Below are 21,179 nucleotides of genomic sequence, written 5' to 3' on the forward strand. Positions count from 1 at the left end.
GTTTAAGAGAGTCAGCATATTGCTCCCAACATTCTGGGTCCTCATTTTACCCACCTCGGAAGGATGGGAAGATTGAGTCAACCTTGTAGGATTTTTTGGGTTGTTGTTGCTAGTTGCAAAGTTGCATCCGACCCACATGGACAATGTTCCTCCAAGCCTTCCTATCCTCTACCATCCTCTGGAGTTAATTGAAGCTCACGCCGACTGCTTCGGTGGCTCCATCCAGCCACCTCCTTCTCTGCCATCCCCTTCTTCTTTTGCCTTCCATCCTTCCCAGCATGAGGCTCTTCTCCAGGGAGTCCTTCCTTCTCAGCAGGTGGCCAAAGTCTTTGAGTTTCCTCTTCAGGATCTGGCCTTCTAAAGATCACTCAGGGTTGATCTCCTCTAGGACTGACCGGTTGGATGGCCTTGCAGTCCAAGGGACTCAATGCAGGAGTCTTCTCCAGCACCAGAGTTCAAAGGCCTCCATTCTTTGGCGCTCAGCCTTTCTTATGGTCCAACCTTCACAGCCGTCCATTGCAACTGGGGAAACCACACCCTTGACTAGACACACTTTTGATTGGCAGGGTGATGTCTCTGCTTTTTAGGATGCTGTCTAGATTTGCCACCACTTTCCTCCCCAGGAGTAAGCGTCTTTTAATTTACTTCCTTGTCAAAGCAACTGTGGATGCTTCGTAGCATCGTAGACTATTGTGAGAATTCCTTGTCAGATACAAATTCAAGTAGGAACTGTGAGAACCAGAGCATTTATCTATGTTTCTATCTTTGTACCTTACCTGTGTAATCTTATCTATCCTATGTTTCTACTTATGTATCTTCATTTCTATCTATGTATTTGTCTAGGTATCTATCTCCTTTCTCCAACCAAGTCCCTACCCAAATATAGAACCTTATACAGGTAGTCCTCCACTTACTAGTGACCGTTCAAAGTCACTAAACAGCACGATGATCATTTTTCACACTTACAACTATCGCAGCCTCTCCGTGATCATAATTCAGATGCTTGGCAAGTGGTTCATACTTAACGACCGTTGCAGTGTCCCAGGGGCATCACGTGATTCCCCTTCTGCGACTTTCTGACGAGCAAAGTCAACGGAGAAGCCCGATTCTCTTAACAACCGGGTGACTAACTTTAGGTGGCGCAGTGGTTAAGAGCGTAGTACTGCAGGCTACTTCTGCTGACTGCAATTTGGCAGTTCGAATCTCACCAGGCTCAAGGTTGACTCAGCCTCCCGTCCTTCCGAGGTGGGGCAAATGAAGACCCAGATTGTTGGGGGGCAAGAGGCTGACTCTGTAAACCGCTTAGAGAGGGGTGTAAAAGCACTATGAAGCGGTGTATAAGTACTATTGCTATTGTCCTTCCTTCCTTCCTTCCTTCCCAGTGGTTAGAACACAGTATTGCAGCCTAATTCTGCCCACTGCCAGCAGTTCAATTCTTAGCAGTTCAAAGTTGACTCAGCCTTCCATCCTTCCAAGGTGGATCAAATGAAGACCCAGATTGTTGGGGGCAAGAGGCTGACTCTGTAAACCGCTTATAGTAGGCAGTAAAAGCACTGTGAAGAGGTATATAGGTCTAAGTGCTATTGCTATAGTCCTTCCTTCCTTCTTTCCTTCCTCTTTCTCTTTTCTTTTCCTTCCTTCCTTCCTTCCTTCCTTTCCCTCCCTCCCTCCCTCCCTCCCTCCCTCCCAGTGGTTAGAATGCAGTACTGCAGCCTAATTGAGAGAGCCGAGGTGGTGCAGTGGTTAAATGCAGCACTGCAGGCTACTTCAGCTGACTGTAGTTCTGCAGTTCGGCTGTTCAAATCTCACCGGCTCAGGGTTGACTCAGCCTTCCATCCTTCCGAGGTGGGTGAAATGAGGACCCAGACTGTGGGGGCGATATGCTGACTCTGTAAACTGCTTAGAGAGGGCTGAAAGCCCTATGATGCGGAATATAAGTCTAACTGCTATTGCTATTGCTAATTCTGCCCACTGCCAGCAGTTCAATCCTTAGCAGCTCCAAGTTGACTCAGCTTTCCATCCTTCCAAGGTGGGTAAAATGAGGACCCAGATTGCTGGGGAAAAGAGGCTGACTCTATAAACCACTTAAAGAGGACTATTTTGCTAGGGATAATTAGAGAAGCGTTTGCAAAGGAAATCAATCATATTATAATACATATTCTGACAGCAGCAAGAATAACATATGCTCAAAATTGGAAATTAGACAGCATACCTTCTGAAAACATGATAATTTTAAAAATGGTGCGTGGAAATGGTCAAATTAACTTTTAAACTGCAAGATAAAGAAGATAAACAATACCATACAGTATGGGAGAAATGGTATTATTGGTTAGAGAACAGGAATAACAAATGAATGTGTGTGTGTGTGTGTGTGTGTGTAATATTGGGTTATAGGGAATATAAATGTAAAAAGGAAATAGCAAATGTAAAACGAATGGGAAATATGTATGACGACAAACAAAATGTGATATACTGATGTCTTAGGAACAGGAAGAATAGGATTGGGAAAGAATTTGGAACACAAATTATAAACTAACACGATCAGCAGCACTTAAAGGAAATATATACAAAATGTTTTATTGTTGGCATTTATCACCAACAAGATTGGCTAAAATGTACCCAAACATGAAGCCGACCTGCTGGAAGTGTAAAAAAGTACAAGGGACTTATTATCACATATGGTGGACCTGCCCGGAAACATAAAAATATTGGACAAAAATTTGGAAATGGGTGCAAGAAATTACAGGAGAACAGATAAAATACAAACCCGAAATCTTTCTAATGGGAATAATCAAAGGGAAATATACAAAGAAAATTAAGTACATATTAACATTAAGTACATCTGCTAACTCCAGCTAGAATAGCATTTGCCCAATGCTGGAAACAAAATAACACCCCCTCGGACGAATTAGTGATTAAAAAAACTTTGGATTGTTCAGAGATGGACAAATTAACACTGAAATTAAAAGATAAAGAAGAGTCGGAATATTATGAAATTTGGAACAATTGGTACAAATGGCTGCAAAACAAGAATAAAATTAATTAAGCCAAAAAACAATATATAAATATATATATATAGAACTGTGTATAAAGGTGTGTAAATATAGAAGCGAAATATTATATACATGTACAGGTATGATGACATAACAATGTTGATGTAATGACCGTAAAGTGTTATAGAAGGGGGGGGAAAAAATGCTAACAGGAACAGGAAGAATGGATGTTGAATGTGGTTTTTAAAAAGTTTTAATAAAAAATATTTATAAAAAAAAGAGAAGGGACTGTAAAACAATGTGAAGCGGTATATAAGTTTAAGTCCTCTTGCTATTTATCAACTGCAGTGATTCACTTAACAACTGATGCAAGCAAGGTCATAAGAGGGGGCAAAACTCGCTTCACCAAGGGCTCCCTTCATTGCAACAAAAATGTTGGTTCTCTTTCGTGCTTACAATTCTGTCTGGCATGTTCACTTCTTCTCTAGTCTCACCTACCTATTTTGGAGATGAGGAAAAAAAACCCAATTCTTTTCAATCTTTTAGCCATTCTGCCCCAGGATGAATTGTGTGCCTTTTGTGCACTTGTGAAGAAGATTAACCAGTTTTGGTTTAAGTGAATTGGGGAGCCTCTCGCTTAAATCTCGGGGTACCAGATGGCTTGCTGTAGAACCATGTTCAGGAGAAGGGAAGAGAGAGGGGGAGTGGGAACCCTGCAAAAATCCACACGAAACTCTCCCCGCGGCACTTACCAAAAATAAAATGGTTATGCAAACAATTTAGTAGAAGGAAACAGTATCGTGGGGGGGGGGAGATAAGATCTGTACCGTTAACAGCTTTCTAACTTTAATAACTTTTGTTCCGCTTCAACATGGTCGCCTTAAGCTTCTTTCTCCGTCACTGAGAGCTCTTGCACCAGAGACCAATTCTTTCATATATATGTATGTATGTATGTATGCATGCATGTATGTATGTATATATATATGTGTGTGTGTATATATATATATATATATATATATATATATATATATATATATATATATATATATATATATATATATATAAAGTTTTTACATACATTCACATAGTTATTGTTTTCATTTATATTTGTTTTTTCCATATAAAAAGGTTAAAATCTGGGTTGCTTTGCTTACCATCCCCTACACCTATCTTATGTTATATCCACCCTATTTTTCCATTCTCTTTTCTCCCTCCCTGAAGAGCCGAGGTGGCGCAGTGGTTAAATGCAGCACTGCAGGCTACTTCAGCTGACTGCAATTCTGCAGTTCGGCTGTTCAAATCTCACCGGCTCAGGGTTGACTCAGCCTTCCATCCTTCCGAGGTGGGTAAAATGAGGACCCGGATTGTTGTTGGGGGCAATATGCTGACTCTGTAAACCGCTTAGAGAGGGCTGAAAGCCCTATGAAGCGGTATATAAGTCTACCTGCTATTGCTATTGCTATTCCCTCTCTTCTCTACTTCCTTCCTTCCTCCTCTCTTTTCCCTTTCCTTCTTCCCTTGCCTCTCCCCTACTCCTCTCTTCCTCTTCCCCTTCCTACCCTTTCTCCTTCTCTTTCTGCCCCTTCCATCCTTCCTCTCGTTTCCTCTTTCTTCCTTCCTTCCCCTTTCCTCTCTTCTCCTCTCCTCCTCTCTTCCTTTCCTTTTCTATTGTTGTGGTTATCTCTTTTCAACTCCCAACTGGTGTATTTTTGGGATGGTATTCCTGCCAACCCAGTTATAATTTTATGCTTATCATTTCCTATTCCCTTTTCTTCGCTATCATATCCTATTTTTTCCATGTCTCATTCTTGAACATATACTTGTATATTAATACTTCCTTTTCTTTGTTCCCCCTCTTCCCACCCCCTTTTTTTCATTTAATAGTGTGTCATCTGGGTTCTATATCTGTCTCTTGCTTTCTTTTCTAGATTTCTTTCTCTCACCAGTCATACAATCTTCTCCATATCTTGAAGTACACCGATTCCTCTTTATTCGGGGACCAATTCCTTCTGTGTCCAATCACACTTGGCCAATAAAAAAAAAACTATTCTATTTATCCCTGCCTTTATTTTTATTTATTCATTTGGTTTGTCAAACATGTACGAGATAACAGGTAACATGAACACAGGAAATGGGTACGAATAAATGGGGACAGTAGAAAAGGGAGGGTAGGCAGGAATGCTGGTGTGCTTATGAACCAGAGGTGGGATTCAGCCGGTTCGCACCTACCTGGGAGAACCGGTTGTTAACTTTCTAAGCAGTTTGGAGAACCGGTTGTTGGAAGAAATCTCCTTTTGTTTCTTTCTACTTTACAGGGAAAGCAGGAAGGAAACATCCTGGTGTTGTTTCTAGCTAATCTTTGTTGCCCTGCTTACAGAAACTGCCTCTCTGGTTAACCCTTATGACATTGCAACAGTTGAGGCGAAGCGCCCATTGACCTGAGTGACGTTGAGTTGGCCGCACCCACACAGTCACATGATCACCGAGCCACGCCTACCCAGCTGGTGATTAAGGAAGAGAACCGGTTGTTAAATTATTTGAATCCCACCACTGTTATGCACTCATGGAGTTCTTAGGAATGGGGTGAGGTCCACGTTAGACAGGGTTTTTTTTAAAAAAAAGCTTTTTATTTTTTCATTTTCATAACAAATAACCACATGCATACTTTTACATAACCAGCATTATTTTATATTATTAAATATTTATATCACTCCATCTTACCATCAACTCCCAAAAATGATTATTGGCTCTTCTGCTCTCCATACACCGTATTTGTACCCTATTCATCACTTTCTCCTCCCTCTCTCCTCCTCCTCCCTACCTCCTTTCTTCCTTCTGTCATCCTTCTCTTCTCTACTTCCTCTCTCCTTCTCCTCTCTCCTTTGTGCACTCCTTCTTTCTCTCCTCCTCTTACCTCCCCTCCTGACCCTCTCTTCTTCCCTTTATCTCTCTCCTCTCTTCCACTCATCTTCATCTCATTTTCTTGGTGTGTTTCAGCCTCCGAGCAAGCTTCATTCTATGTGGACGGCATTTATAATTTCATTTCAATAAATATCTTTAATTTTAACATATATCCTCACGAAAGAAAAAAAGTATACATATATAACAACACGCTCGGAAGTTTAAGGTTGAAGCTGGGAGGGGGGGGTTTCCTTTTTTAAAACACTCGCTTTACAGGGGTGTATGTATAGGAGGGTGTGTGTGTCCTTTTGCACTTAAAGGATACACACCGAGCACCGTTAACATTTTCTTGCCTATTTGGTGTCTCTTTGACCTTGCATTGTCCATTAGATCTTAGAAAAGTCATCTATGACTGGGAGAAATCTGATTTCCCCCCCCTCCACGACAATTGTTTCCATTTGGCTGGCTAACTAAAGTAGGGGGCTAATTCAGAGACATGCCCTAGGCTCTTCTGAGCTTCCCAGCCAGATGTTTCTGGGATTGTGGAGGCGGGTAGAGGCTTGCTGCGAATTAGGGGGAGGGGGAATTGAGTGTCTGTAATAGAGAGTGAGTTGGGGATGGGGGAAAGCAGATGGATATTAATTAGGTTAGCGGTGGCAAGACCTGTCTTATTACTCGGGTGGCTGTCAGTCAACTTTCTTTGTCTTGTTTGATAAGCCAGGGAGAGAGGAAGACTCATGTCCTATTATCCTTACAGCTTGCATTTGTGTCACTCAACTGGCAATCTTTAAAAATGCAACGTGCTTTGGAACAATAGGAATAGAGAACGTTGTGACTTTATTGGTTGAGGCCATCAGCTGTCCAGTTTTGGGGATGGAAGGCAGCTGTCCAGAATTTCAGATGGGTCTATCTCTGAGCCTCATCTGGAGAAGAATTGAACACGTGACTTATTTAGCTAATCAAACTAGATATTCTGTCTTGAACTGGACATGTTTGGCATTTAGTCAGTGTCACTGTAATTAAATTATCTTTTTTTTATCCCCTTGGCTGTCCCTTCTGCCTTTTTAAGAGCTTCCGAAATGCTTCTCAGAGCTCAGGTCAAAAGGCTTCCAAAATGCATCGATCAATGTATGTATGTGTAGAAAAAGAACAGGCAGAGCTGTGGGTAGAGTTAAGCAAATCAACAGCCTAGAGTCCTTACGTTGCCACAAACTATCCAAGTTGAACCCCTTCTGAATTCCATTGACCCTTATCTGGAGCCAAATTAGTTTTGATGAACTTTTAGTTGACAAGATTCTTGTGAACCAGTGAATCAATCAACCTTCTATGCAGCAACCTAACTGGTGGTTCTGATTCTTTGTGCCCCAATAGAGTGGGGACAACTCACAAAATTTTCAGGCGCTGAACCAGTAGTAATGGCACCAGGAACCCACCCCTGCTGGTGGCATAGGGAATTCTGTTGTGAGCAGAGGAGTGGAGGACTCTTCTTACGGAATACCTCTGGACCTGCTCAATTGTATCAATGTCCGATATACAGTGTGGATTCCAGGCAGACGAGTTGTATTCGAGGATTGGTCTGGCAAAGGTTTTGTATGTTTTGTGTCTTCTGCCTGGAAGTCCCGGGGTATTCTTTGAGGGCTTAATATCTGGAAGAAACCCATAGCTTCAAAAATCTCTACAGCCAGAGAGAATTTTTACAAGATGTTTTATAGATGGCATTTGGATCCTAAAAAATTAGCTTGTATGTATTCAAACTTTCAACCGAAATGCTGGAGATGTGATTGTGTTGATGCTACGTATTATCATATATGGTGGACTTGTAAAAAAAGATTTTGGATAAAAATATGGTGGATTATTCAAAATATTCTTAAAAAGAGGATAAAGTTTACTTCTCAGTTATTCTTGTTAGGTATAATTACAGATTGTACAGTTATAGAGACTAATTTGATTCTGAATTTAACAACGGCAGCAAGATTGTTGGTGGCGCAGTACTGGAAGAAGGAAGAATTGCCTACCATTCAAGAATGGGCGTTAAAAGTAACAAATTTAGCAGAGATGGCTAAAATATCAGCATACCTCAAGGATCATTCAGACAAGAAATACAAGCTGGAATGGAGAAGATGGATTGATTATATCCAAAATAAATATGGGATTAAGAAATTTCAGATAGCTTATGAATGAACTAACAAGGAATGTTACAACTTATCTAAAGTTGGCTTTACAAAAGGAGAGTTAAAGTACAAGCGAGGGATTATGCTAAAGCTAATTAGTTTATTTTAGTGTATGGTTGCTAAATGTTTATACCCTGTATTTGCTGTGGGAGGGGGGGGAAGGGGGGAGGGGATGTGGGATTGGGGGGGAGGGAGGGAAGGGGAAAGGTATATAATTGTAAAACTCATTAAAACTTTTAATTAAAAAAAAATCTCTGCAGCCAGAATTCCATCTCTGAGCATTTCAGAGTGACTAATGTCACGGTGTTCACTTCTGATGCTCAAAGCAATTTCGAAACCAAGGTTGCTGAGCCGCTAAGAGATTTTGCACCAAGCGAAATTGTCCTCTGCAGAGCTGCTTCTTGAGGTCTCTTTTGCAGCCTGCAAGGCGTTCTTTAACTTCGCTATTCCGCTGATGTATTTCTCACTCCTCTGTGGTTAGACAGCTTCTTCTCCCCCCCCCCCCCCCCCATGGCCTATTTCTCCATTACGGTCTTTGGCAATTCTGCTTTTAGTTTGGCAACAGGTCTTTTTATTTATTCTGAGCTTCCTCTTCACACTTCAGGTCTGTTTTTTTTCAGGCTGTCGGTCTGACTCGGATCATCTTGAGTCCAACCAACATCCTGGGTTTTGCATTTCTGTGACCTGGCTTACAGTAGAATTAATTGGGTGCAAATGTTTTCTGGCAATTGACAGGTTTATTTTTTCCATTTTAAAGCGTTTGTGGTTTTCTACCTCAATTGCAGGTTGTTTTAGTATCTTCTATTGAATTTTATTCTTGCTGCACACAATTATCCCTGTCTGTGTGTGTGTGTGTGTGTGTGTGTGTGTGTGTTTCTCTCTTTCTCTGCCTCTCTGTCTTTCTCTCTCCTCTCTGCTCTCTGTCTGTCTATCTGTCTCAATATCTTTCTATCTGTGTCTCTCTCTTTCTCTGTCTCTATCTCTCGCAATCACTCTCTCATACACATAAAACACAATCTCTCTATCTCTCCTCTCTGCTCTCTCTGTCTCTCTGTCTTTCTCTCTGTGTCTCTCTCTTTCTCTCTGTCTCTGTCTGTCTTACAATCCCTCTCTCACACACATAAAATATAATCTCTCTCTCTAGCTCCTCTCTGCTTCCTCTCTCTGTCTCTCTGTCTCAATACCTTTCTATCTGTGTCTCTCTCTTTCTCTCTGTCTCTATCTGTCTCGCAATCCCTCTCTCATACACATAAAATACAATCTCTCTATCTCTCTCCTCTCTGCTCTCTGTCTCTATATCTTTCTCTCTGTGTGTCTCTCTATCTCTGTCTGTCTCACAATCCCTCTCTCACACACATAAAATACAATCTGTCTCTGTCTAGCTCCTTCTGCTTTCTCTCTGTCTGTCTTTCTCAATATCTTTCTATCTGTGTCTCTCTCTTTCTCTCTGTCTCGCAATCCCTCTCTCATACACATAAAACACAATCTCTCTCCTCTCTGCTCTCTCTCTGTTCTCTGTCTCTATATCTTTTTCTCTGTGTGTGTGTCTCTCTCTCTGTCACTATCTGTCTTGCAATCCCTCTCTCATACACATAAAACACAATCTCTCTCCTCTCTGCTCTCTCTCTGTTCTCTGTCTCTATATCTTTTTCTCTGTGTGTGTCTCTCTCTCTGTCACTATCTGTCTTGCAATCCCTCTCTCATACACATAAAACACAATCTTTCTATCTCTCTCCTCTCTGCTCTCTCTCTCCCCTTCTCTCTCTCTCTTTCTCCTATCTCAACCTTGTTGGCCAAATGTTGGATCACTGCCTGGAGGAGATCCAAAATCTGATGCAAAGAACCTTCTGTATGCTCCCCACAGCATCCAGGACCTTTGTTGAATTACCAAGGCAACCTCAAACTAAAATAAAATCCAAGCAACCTCTCTGCACAGTCCTCAGATTACCGACTGGAGCTCCCTGGCCACTTAAGGTGACAGCAGACAGATTCAGATGGGGAATCCAGGGTGGGAAGGAAAAAAACCCCAACCAACTAAAATAAACCAGCATATTAATTCACTTTGGAGATGAAGATCGTGGCAGCTTTCCAGAGAGGCTTAGAACAAGCAAACATTCACGGATTTTGGAAATATATAAAAATGGGACCTGGGGCAGTGGCAGTTCCAAATAAATGATCCACAAAACATTTATTCTTCTATCCTTTCCTATGTGGAAATAAGTAAAAAAAACAAAAAACAACCAAAATTACATGGGGGAAACATAGAAAAGAGTTACAAATGGAAGATATTTCTAACTCTCTTCTATTTTAGAATACAATACAAATGAGGTACAGATTTATAAATTATAAATTTACAGATGCAAATGGTAGCCAGTTTGGTCAGTGAGTTGGTGAGTTCTAGTTCAGCTTTAGGCATGGAAGGCAGCTGGGTGAGTTTGGGCCAATCACCAGGAGCTGGTGAGTTCTAGTCCAGCTTTAGGCATGGAAGGCAGTTGGGTGAGTTTAGGTCAATCACCAGGAGCCGGTGAGTTCTAGTCCAGCTTTAGGCATGGAAGGCAGTTGGGTGAGTTTGGGACAATCACCAGGAGCCGGTGAGTTCTAGTCCAGCTTTAGGCATGGAAGGCAGTTGGGTGAGTTTAGGTCAATCACCAGGAGCCGGTGAGTTCTAGTCCAGCTTTAGGCATGGAAGGCAGTTGGGTGAGTTTGGGACAATCACCAGGAGCCGGTGAGTTCTAGTCCAGCTTTAGGCATGGAAGGCAGTTGGGTGAGTTTAGGTCAATCACCAGGAGCCGGTGAGTTCTAGTCCAGCTTTAGGCATGGAAGGCAGTTGGGTGAGTTTGGGACAACCACCAGGAGCCGGTGAGTTCTAGTCCAGCTTTAGGCATGGAAGGCAGTTGGGTAAGTTTGGGACAACCACCAGGAGCCGGTGAGTTCTAGTCCAGCTTTAGGCATGGAAGGCAGTTGGGTGAGTTTGGGACAATCACCAGGAGCCGGTGAGTTCTAGTCCAGCTTTAGGCATGGAAGGCAGTTGGGTGAGTTTGGGACAATCACCAGGAGCCGGTGAGTTCTAGTCCAGCTTTAGGCATGGAAGGCAGTTGGGTGAGTTTGGGACAATCACCAGGAGCCGGTGAGTTCTAGTCCAGCTTTAGGCATGGAAGGCAGTTGGGTGAGTTTGGGACAATTACCAGGAGCCGGTGAGTTCTAGTCCAGCTTTAGGCATGGAAGGCAGTTGGGTGAGTTTGGGACAATCACCAGGAGCCGGTGAGTTCTAGTCCAGCTTTAGGCATGGAAGGCAGTTGGGTGAGTTTGGGACAATCACCAGGAGCCGGTGAGTTCTAGTCCAGCTTTAGGCATGGAAGGCAGTTGGGTGAGTTTGGGACAATTACCAGGAGCCGGTGAGTTCTAGTCCAGCTTTAGGCATGGAAGGCAGTTGGGTGAGTTTGGGACCAGGAGCCGGTGAGTTCTAGTCCAGCTTTAGGCATGGAAGGCAGTTGGGTACCTTTCAGCCAGCCCTTCTCAGTCAGCCCAGCTTACCTCAAAGAGTTGTTGTTATGGGAAAAATAGGGGGAGGAAGGTATTTTGGATATGTTCCTGTCTTGAGTTATTCCTAAAAATAATAAAGGGGGATACAATTTTTATTTTAAAAAAAATATTCCTATTCAGGCTCCTTGGAACAGTGTAAAAATTGAGGCAGGCAATTGCTCTAGAAAATCCTTATCTAAAAGCACCAGGATGTAATAAACAGAAGCATGGAACCTGAGCATACAAATCCAGCAAGATTTTTTTATTCTCTCCCCCGGCCAAATTTACCCTCCTTCATAGCCTCGGTTGCTTAAAATGTGGAGCCCTACTTTTAAAGACATACAAAACACTTCCTCTTGTTTTTCTGGCCTTCCTCAAAAGAAAATTTCGCCAGAATGCTGTGAAATTTATTGAAGTTTCGCAGCATTGAAGGAGAACTTATTTTTATTTTTATTTATTTAAATGGTTCATCACCCAGGGCCACTCAGATGCGCTTGCTTTTATAGAGAAGTGGAGAGAAAGCCGAGAGATTTTGAAAGCGGGATGACCGTTTCCCAAAATCCTTTGGCAGCTACGCAAAGATGGAGTCCCGAAAATTAAGATTGTAGAAGTGACTTCAGCCGACAATCCTCCTTCGATATCTCAAAAATGAAAACAGCAAACAACTTTCCCCAACAGATCTATAATTTAGAAAAGAACAGAATAACGGAGTTGGAAGGGACCTTGGAAGTCTTCTAGTCCGACCCCCTGATCAATCATGAGACTCTGGACAAGTGGCTGTCCACTCACTTCACTTTTTTAATAGTATTTATTGAGTTTTCTAACATTTAAAAGACCAAACACACACACAAAAAAACAAATTTACACTTTCCATATCTGTATCCATATCTTTCGTAACAATCTTTATTTACGAAAAATTCTATCTCTACATCATTATCCTAAGTTATATGCTTATTTAAACACACTATCTATTATGCTTTTGCTCTTTGTAACCTTATGTTTTATGCTTACTCTCAAGCCAGGAATACTATCTATTCCAAATTTGATAGTACTCGGTTTCTTCCCTCGCCTTCGTTTCCCTATCCATCTCTGCACATTCATAGATTTTCCTTCTTATATTTGGGTCTGACGGCGTATCTGTTTGTTTCCAATTCTGTGCTAAAAAGGTTCTGCTTGCGGTTAATACGTGCAGCATAATTTTTTCTCCATTTTCCCATCAAAGATTCCCAGGAGGAACAATTCCAGCTTCAACTCTACCCTATGTTCAGTTAAGAGCCGAGGTGGCACAGTGGTTAGGGTGCAGTACTGCAGGCCACTTCAGCTGACTGCTATCTGCAGTTCGGTGGTTCAAATCTCACCGGCTCAAGGTTGACTCAGCCTTCCATCCTTCCGAGGTGGGTAAAATGAGGACCCAGACTAGGGGTGGGGGGGCAATATGCTGACTCTGTAAACCGCTTAGAGAGGGCTGAAAGCCCTATGAAGCGGTATATAAGTCTAACTGCTATTGCTATTGCTATCTCTTCGAGCCACTTCCTTATCTGACGCCAATATTTGGGGCAGGTGGTCCAGTCTCTTCTTAAAAGCCTCACCATCCATGGAAGAGGACTTTCTTGTCTACAACTCCCTGAAGTTTCATTTCTCATTAGTATTGCGCTGATCTGGGCTTTTATGGTCATATTTTTCAGAGTTTCCCATGATTCTTGAGTTGTTTTCCCAAGAATCTTTCCCAAGTTCTCTCTGCGTTTATTAAAATCAGCTCTTTCAAAATCTAAGACTCTGGTGTCATTATGCTCTGTTGCTTGTGTTTGTATTATGTTGAATTCTAATATGACATGGTGACTCTCCCCCAAGGTTCCTGCAGTTTCAACTCCCTCTATCACTTCTTCTCTGTTTGTAAGAATTCAATCCAGTATGGCTGTCCCCCTAGGCTGAGGACCCCAGGTTGAAGAAATCTGAATTGGGGTGGGAGGAAGTGGCCAGCTCTACTTCCGTAAGATCTGCAAAGCGAAGATGCCAAAGGGGTGCAGGACACGGAAATGAAGGCAACAGATTCAAAATAAATTGCTTGGTTTAAATCATCAGGGGGAAAATAAAAATCTTATCTCTGTGTTTCTCTAGGAGTGGGAAAACAATATCATCCACTGGGTGCTAAAACCGTCCACATTTCTGCAAATCCTTACAGAATCTGCAAATCTGATTACATTTCTGCGACGATTTCTGCCAAACATATTTTTTCTCACTACGCTTCCGCCCTCAGAAAGCCTCCAAAATTCCTTGCTTTCTCCTGTATATCCCCCGTCCCGTTTCGATCACTTGATTCAGCAGCTGGGTTTGCTGATTTTCTTTTTCTCCTTTTGCAAACGCATCATAAGACCTTTTTTTCTTTTAAGAAAAAAGAATGTTGCATTTGTTATGAAGTTGAATTCCTTGTGATGTTATGGTTGGCACTTGGCACCAGGCCTTTAAAAAATTGTAATGTATGATTTTTCTTGTAATATATATATTTTCAAAGCAGATTTTTTATGGTTTTTCCCCCTCTATAACATCTTGCAATCATCACATTAACATTGTTATGTCATCACACCTGTATATATCAATCTTATATAGCTTCTATATTTATATACATTCATCTACAGTTCTATACATTTCTCTGTTGTTTCTTGGCTGAATTAACTTTATTCCTGTTATGCAACCATTTATACCAGTTATCCCAAATTTCATAATATTCAGACTCTTCTTTGTCCTTTAATCTTAATGTTAATTTGTCCATTTCTGCACCTACAATTTTCTGAATCACTAATTCATCTGGGGTAATATTTCTTTGTTTCCAACATTGGGCAAACATTATTCTAGCTGTAGTCAACAGGTATTAGTATGTATTTAATTTTCTTTCTATATTTCCCCTTGGGTATTCCCAGCAGAAAGGGTTCAGGTTTGTACTCTGTAATTTGTTGTATCCATTTCCAAATTTTCATCCAATATTTTTGAGTTTCCGAACAAATATATTTTCAACTTCTGGAGGGAAGCCCTTCCACTGGTTGATTGTTCTCACTGTCAGCAAATTCCTCCTTAGTTCTAAGTTGCTTCTCTCCTTGGATCGTTTCCACCCATTGCTTCCTGTTCTATCCTCAGGTGCTTTAGATAATAGGTTGACCCCCTCCTCATTGTGGCAGCCCCTCAAATATTGGAACCCTGCTATCATGCCTCCTCCCAATCCTTCTTTTCATTAAACAGGCCAAGAAAGAAGGAGGAGGTTGATTAGAGCGTGCATTCAGAAGCATCCATTCTCTTCTAGGCGACTCGCTAGAGTGGGGGGAACTTCATCTTAACGGTGGAATCAATGCAGTCATTCTGCCGGGACAAATGTGATGAGAGGGGAAGGGGAGGGGGTTTCGACTGCCACTTTTGTGTTTGTGCGGTAAATGGCACTGCCTGAAGCAACATCTGTGCATCTCCAGCTGCACAGAGAGACGAGCGGGGCGGGGGGGGAGGGGAGGGACTTCCTGGAACCACGCTTAACTCCTCTCGGCCCGTTTCAAATATAGAAGCTTCCACTCTCTGAATATTCATGACTTAGCTTTTAAGGCGTTTAATTCAAGATTAGCCTCACTTAATACCTTCCAGAGCTTTTAACACGCTCGGAGGTAGAAATCCGTTGGGATGACTATTCGTCCGCCGTGTGCGAAGAGGGCCTTGACATCTAACCGGTTGTGGGCTGTCCACAACGTGTCAGCAGGTGGCTGGTAAGGCCTCTGTGGGCACGAAATATTCTGCCACATGTCGGGGAAGGAAGACATGGGTGGGCACCACTGTTGTAGCATTTGCAGCTCTGGCTTGGCGGAGTGCTCGCTTCCCTCGTGCCACGGTGGTCCTTCTGCCCTCAGATGTCTGGCAGCCTTGGTGGATCAGCGTGTCGATCGGTCTTGTGCCAGGATTTCCCACGAGGCAGGGCCGATTGCCAGGGACTTGAAGGAGGCTTCCAACGTGCCTCTGTATCGCTTCCTTCGTTCCCCCGTGCGATGCCTTCCCTTGAGATAGAGGAGCTGAAACGGTAGAGGGTTTCCTGCCTAGGCACGGGGTTGGGCTAGAAGATCTCCAAGGTCCCTTCCAACTCTGCTATTATATTATTGTATTGCATTGTTTGGGGATGTGATGATCTGGCACCGCGATGGCAAACCTATGCCACAGGTGGGACATGGAGCCTTCTTTGCGGGCACGCGAGATGTCACCCACCTCAGCTCCATTGCGCATGTGTATGCACCTCCCTCCGGCCAGCTGATTTTGGGGTCTCTGATTTTCAGGATATGCACGCATGTGCATGCATGGAGGGAGCATGGGGGGGGGTGCGGCGCTCCCCTGCGCCCCATTTTTTTGGTTTCAGGAGGCTTCAGGGAAGCCTTTGTAGATTTTGAGCTTTGTCGCATGGCTTATTCCACACGTTGGTCAGCCCCCTGCCAAATGCAGAGCATTTCATTGAATACCTTCCGGAGCTTTTCACAGGTAGAATTCCAGTTGGGAATAATAAACCCTTGAGGCCCAAGGAGTGATGACGAGCAGGATCAAAGGAAAAGGTGGACTTGATCAAAGTGACATCTCTTTTTTCCTTTCTTCTCTTTCTCAATCTTTTCCCCTCTCTCTCTCTGTGCAGGTGACACTTCCCAGATTGAGAGAGTCTCCGGAAGACCAGTAAAGCTACCTTGAGAATTGCAAGTTCTCCACCAAGAGAAAATCCGAAGCATCCACCTTCTTATCGGCAGCCTATGGATAAACCATGCAACTTTGGACCTCATCTAAACCCGTTTTTCTCCGCTGTTATTTATTCCATCGCTCTCCTTTGGAGGGAAGCACTGAATGACGGCTCCGTGTGACCCGCTTTCTTGGCAGAAAACTCGGGGCGAAAAGGCCCAAATGACTTACCTTTCTTTTTCTGCACCGAGGAAATTATTCCACGCCCATTCGCGCCATTAGCTACCCTTCTTGGGAATGCAGGGATGGCCAGAAGAGGAAGCCCTACCAAGGAGAAGGAGTCAGAAAAAGTTGAGGGGAGAAGAGAGGGAGACTTCCAGTTAGGAGAAAACAGCCTGGTTGGGAATTTGGACTGCTGGACCTTGTCTTCTTCCCAGGAGATGCTGGAGGACGAAGAACTTTTGAGGGAGCTGAAGGACTATCAACACCTTTTGGAAGAAGGCCAGCAAGGTTTTGATCTCGGCGAACTTCAAGAGCTTGAAGGTGCAGGAGATACCAATGCTGCACATCCCCTGCCTGGTGAGTAACACAGGAAATTAGGGACCCAAATCTCAGGTGAGGTTATTTGGAGTTATATCTGAATTGGAGTAGAGTTTTTGCACATTCAGAGAAGATAACGAATCAATAGTTCAAAGCAGATGTTCTGGATAGCCAACTTGTCATTGTCCCAAAGGGACTATTCAATTTTTTTTACTACCAGTTCTGTGGGCGTGGCAGGGGAAGGATACTGTAAAATCTCCTTTCCCTCCCCACTCCATGGGAAGGATACTGCAAAATCTCCATTCCCTCCCAACTCCAGGGGAAGGAAACTGCAAAATTTCCATTCCCACCCCACTCCAGGGAAGGATACTGCAAAATCCCCATTCCCTCCCCACTCCAGGGGAAGGAAAGTGCAAAATTTCCATTCCCACCCCACTCCAGGGAAGGAAACTGCAAAATCCCCATTCTCTCCCCACTCCAGGGGAAGGAAACTGCAAAATTTCCATTCCCTCCCCACTCCAGGGAAGGATACTGCAAAATCCCCATTCCTTCCCCACTCCAGGGGAAGGATACTGCAAAATCCCCAATCCCTCCCCACTCCAGGGGAAGGAAACTGCAAAATTTCCATTCCCACCCCACTCCAGGGAAGGATACTGCAAAATCTCCATTCCCTCCCAACTCCAGGGGAAGGAAACTGCAAAATTTCCATTCCCTCCCCACTCCAGGGAAGAATACTGCAAAATCCCCATTCCCTCCCAACTCCAGGGGAAGGATACTGCAAAATCTCCATTCCCTCCCACCTCCAGGGGAAGGAAACTGCAAAATCTCCATTCCCACCTCACTCCAGGGAAGGATACTGCAAAATCCTCATTCCCTCCCCACTCCAGGAGAAGGATACTGCAAAATCTCCATTCCCTCCCAACTCCAGGGGAAGGAAACTGCAAAATCTCCATTCCCACCTCACTCCAGGGAAGGATACTGCAAAATCCCCATTCCCTCCCCACTCCAGGGGAAGGAAACTGCAAAATCTCCATTCCCACCCCACTCTGGGCCCAGCCAGAAGTAGTATTTGCCAGTTCTCCGAACTACTCAAAATTTCCACTACCAGTTCTCCAGAACCTGCTGAATTTCACCCCTGCCCAAAGGTGCTTTTTCAAGAGGCAACTGAACTTCCTTGTTTTTCTTTGAAGATGTTTCACTTCTCATCTTGGATGAGAAGCGAAACATTTTCTGTTATTTTATGGGCATTTCAGATACTGGCCCAAACAGGGGGTTGGACTAGAAGACCTCCAAAGTCTCTTCCAACTCTTTTATGGAATTGAATAGAATTCTTTATTGGCCAAGTGTGATTGGACACACGAGGAAATTGTCTTTGGCGCATAAGCTCTCAGTGTACATAAAGAAAAATAAAATAGAATACATTCGTCAAGAATCTTAAGATACAACATTTAGTGATAGTCATAGGTTACTAATAAGCAATCAAATTATGCTAGGAAACAAATAAAACAATATAAATTTTAAAAGTACAAGTAACATGGTTATAGTCATAAGAGGGAAGAGATAGGGATTAGGAAGGAAGAGAAGAAGAATAGTAATGCAGACTTAGTGAATAAGTTTGACAATGTTGAGGGAATTATTTTTTTTAGCAGAGTGATGGCATTCAGGAAAAAAACTATTCTTGTGTCTAGTTGTTCTGGTGTGCAGTGCTCTTTAGCGTCGTTTTGAGGGTCGGAGTTGAAACAATTAATGTCCAGGGTCCGAGGGGTCTGTAGATATTTTCACAGCCCTCTTTCTGACTCCTGCAGTGTTCAGGTCCTCAATGGAAGGCAGGTTGGTAGCCCTTGTTTTTTCTGCAGATCTAATTATCCTCTGAAGTCTGTCTCTGTCTTGTTGGGTTGCAGAAGCAAACCAGATAGTTTTAGGGGTGCAGATGAGCGACTCAATAAGTATCGACTTTTGATACATCTTTCATTTGGGGTTATTCACTTTGAACAAAGTGTAATGTTTTGAGTTGTGTGTCAGCAATCCAAATAAAGCCTGAAATTAAATCAGAGTCCAAGGCAAAGCATTGCTCAAAGTTCCAATTTATTAAGAGAGCCATGTTGGCACATCTGGGAAAACCCGAATCTGAAAGCTTCCCGGGGTTCCCGCTCAGTTGAAAGTTCATGATCTTGCCCCCACACCCACAAGTCCATCACATGGTTCAATCTTCCACTGCCACACTGGCAATTCCACCATCCACTTCCAGTCAGGTGCAGAGGTGCAGAGACAAAGGATGACCTTGGCTTTCTAGAAAGAATGTTGTTATGGCTACATATCATCTAACTTTGTACAATCCCTCCTCCCATTTTCCCACCATAGAAAATGCATAGTAGAATAATAGAAAGTGTGGCAGGCCAAAGATCCTAAAAGGAATATGACTGTGGGCTTGACATTGTGTTAGCCGCCCTGAACTATAAGGTTAAAAAGATGGGTTGGAATGGGTTGACAATTAGGACAAGGTGAGATCGATCTTCTAATATTATGTCCTTTCCCAGGTTTAGAGGAGAAAGGAAGTCCCAAGGATCTTGGCATGAGGTCTTACTTGCAGCTAGATAGAAGGCATAAAGAAGACAACTCTGAACCTGAGAAATCCAGAGGGACATGGGACTTTGGCAGCCAGGAGGATGTCCATCCTGAACTTTCTTTTGAGGGCCAGTATGGTTCAGACTTCAGTCCCAGTCCTGAGATCCTTCAAGACCCCCTCGCTTTGTATAAATGCAGCTTTGCCTCCAATAATGGGGACGATGGGCTCTCTGAAAACTCCAATCTCAGCCCTTCTCCCTGTGGTCCTCCTCCCATGTGCACCCAACTGGAAATTGAACCTCAAATTCTGGGTGAGGATGGCCTGGACTTCCCTGAAGATCCCAAGTTCTCCTGGGAGTCAGGAAGAAACCTGGGAAGTCACGGGAGCAGTTCTCTGGCAAGTTCCTTGCCGTACAATGAGCGACTCTTGGATTTCCAATCGCTAGAAGACCTTCAGAATTATCCAGGCATCGATGCCGAGACTTGTCCAGAGTTATCCTGGATGGAGAACTTGGGACAACCTCTTGAGAAAGAACCTCCAGAGGAGGTCGCTCCAACCATCCACCAGCCTGCTTTCAACCATACCGAGGAAGGAACTCTGGATTCGAGAGGGACAACGCAGATGTCCCACACCTCCAAACGAGTTGATAGCCAACTGGAGAAGCGAATGTGCAAGTTGAAAGCAGACATACCCCATGGGCTGTGGTCAAAAAGTCCAAGGCAGTCCAGATCTTTGAGCCCTCAACGAAGGACCAGCCAGAAAAAATCTGGACATCTTGCTTTGAAAGAACCGGACCGAGAGATTCGGTCAAACTCTGGGACGAGAGAAGTCACACAGTACGGCCGAGGGAGACTCAACTACCCATTACCAGATCTATCCAAAGTGGAACCCCGAGTCAAGTTCCCTCAAAGCTACCAGCCACCTCAAGGAAAGTCCTCTCCAGCTTTCCGGAAAGAGGTTAGGAAGCCAGTCATCTTCAAGTCCCCTGCCGAGATTGTCCGAGAGGTACTGATGAGCAGCGGGGAAGGATCTCCCCATAAGTGTCCCACGCCTGCCATCTCTGTTATTCCGGAGGAGCTGAAATCCCCCAGACAGGCTACGGAGCTCGTGCATCAGCTTCAGGTAACGTCTCCTGGACACATCCCAAAAATTCTCTTCCCGAACAAATTCCCGACTTGCGACTACAACCGAGCCCCACCCCCCAATGGATGTCATTAAGTGAAGAATCGCTGAAGTGGGTTTTGCCCCAGTTTTACAACTTGTCTTGGCCCCTTTTGAGAAGCGAGTCACACTCTGCAGCTGGGAAGTGAGTCACACAGTTGTTCATTGAACCTGCCATTTGACCATTAGAAGAATTAGAATAGATCGTGAGAATAACAAGAGTTAGAAGGTGCATCAGTTGGTTACAAAAAGCTTTTGTGCCTCTCTTCCACTGTCGTCACAAAATTCGTATTAACTCAAGTATTTTGAATCAGATATTTTTATACATATTACCATCATCATACCTTCATTTTCAATTCTTTAAACGTCCTTCATCATAAAATGTACCAAGATTTAAAACCTGACCCCATACTGGCATTTCATTTGTTATTTCTAATATCCTCCAATAACACTATATCCTTATGGCCTATTCTGACTAAACGTCAATAATATTTAGTAACAAAAATTTCAAATCCTCCTTTCCAAATGACTGTTTACAATTTACATCCAATTTCCTTATGTTGTACCCATGCATATGCATATGTGTGTTTGTGTGTGTGTGTGTGTGTGTATATATATACACACACACACATATACATA

At 43.4% G+C, this 21,179-nt stretch overlaps 1 protein-coding gene across 1 annotated transcript in view; it reads left to right on the top strand.

The window, feature by feature from the left end:
- The window catches only part of AKNA (AT-hook transcription factor), a 33,615-nt gene that overhangs the window by 2,148 nt on the left and 10,288 nt on the right, over positions 1-21,179 (top strand). The window contains exons 2-3 of the mRNA XM_032233219.1: positions 16,236-16,852; positions 19,351-20,501. Coding sequence (XP_032089110.1) covers positions 16,579-16,852; positions 19,351-20,501 — 1,425 coding nt within the window. The 5' untranslated portion in view covers positions 16,236-16,578. The remainder of the gene's footprint in view (positions 1-16,235; positions 16,853-19,350; positions 20,502-21,179) is intronic.

The sequence above is a fragment of the Thamnophis elegans genome, chromosome 16 (genome assembly GCF_009769535.1).
Source record: "Thamnophis elegans isolate rThaEle1 chromosome 16, rThaEle1.pri, whole genome shotgun sequence".
Classification (NCBI taxonomy): Eukaryota; Metazoa; Chordata; class Lepidosauria; order Squamata; family Colubridae; genus Thamnophis; species Thamnophis elegans.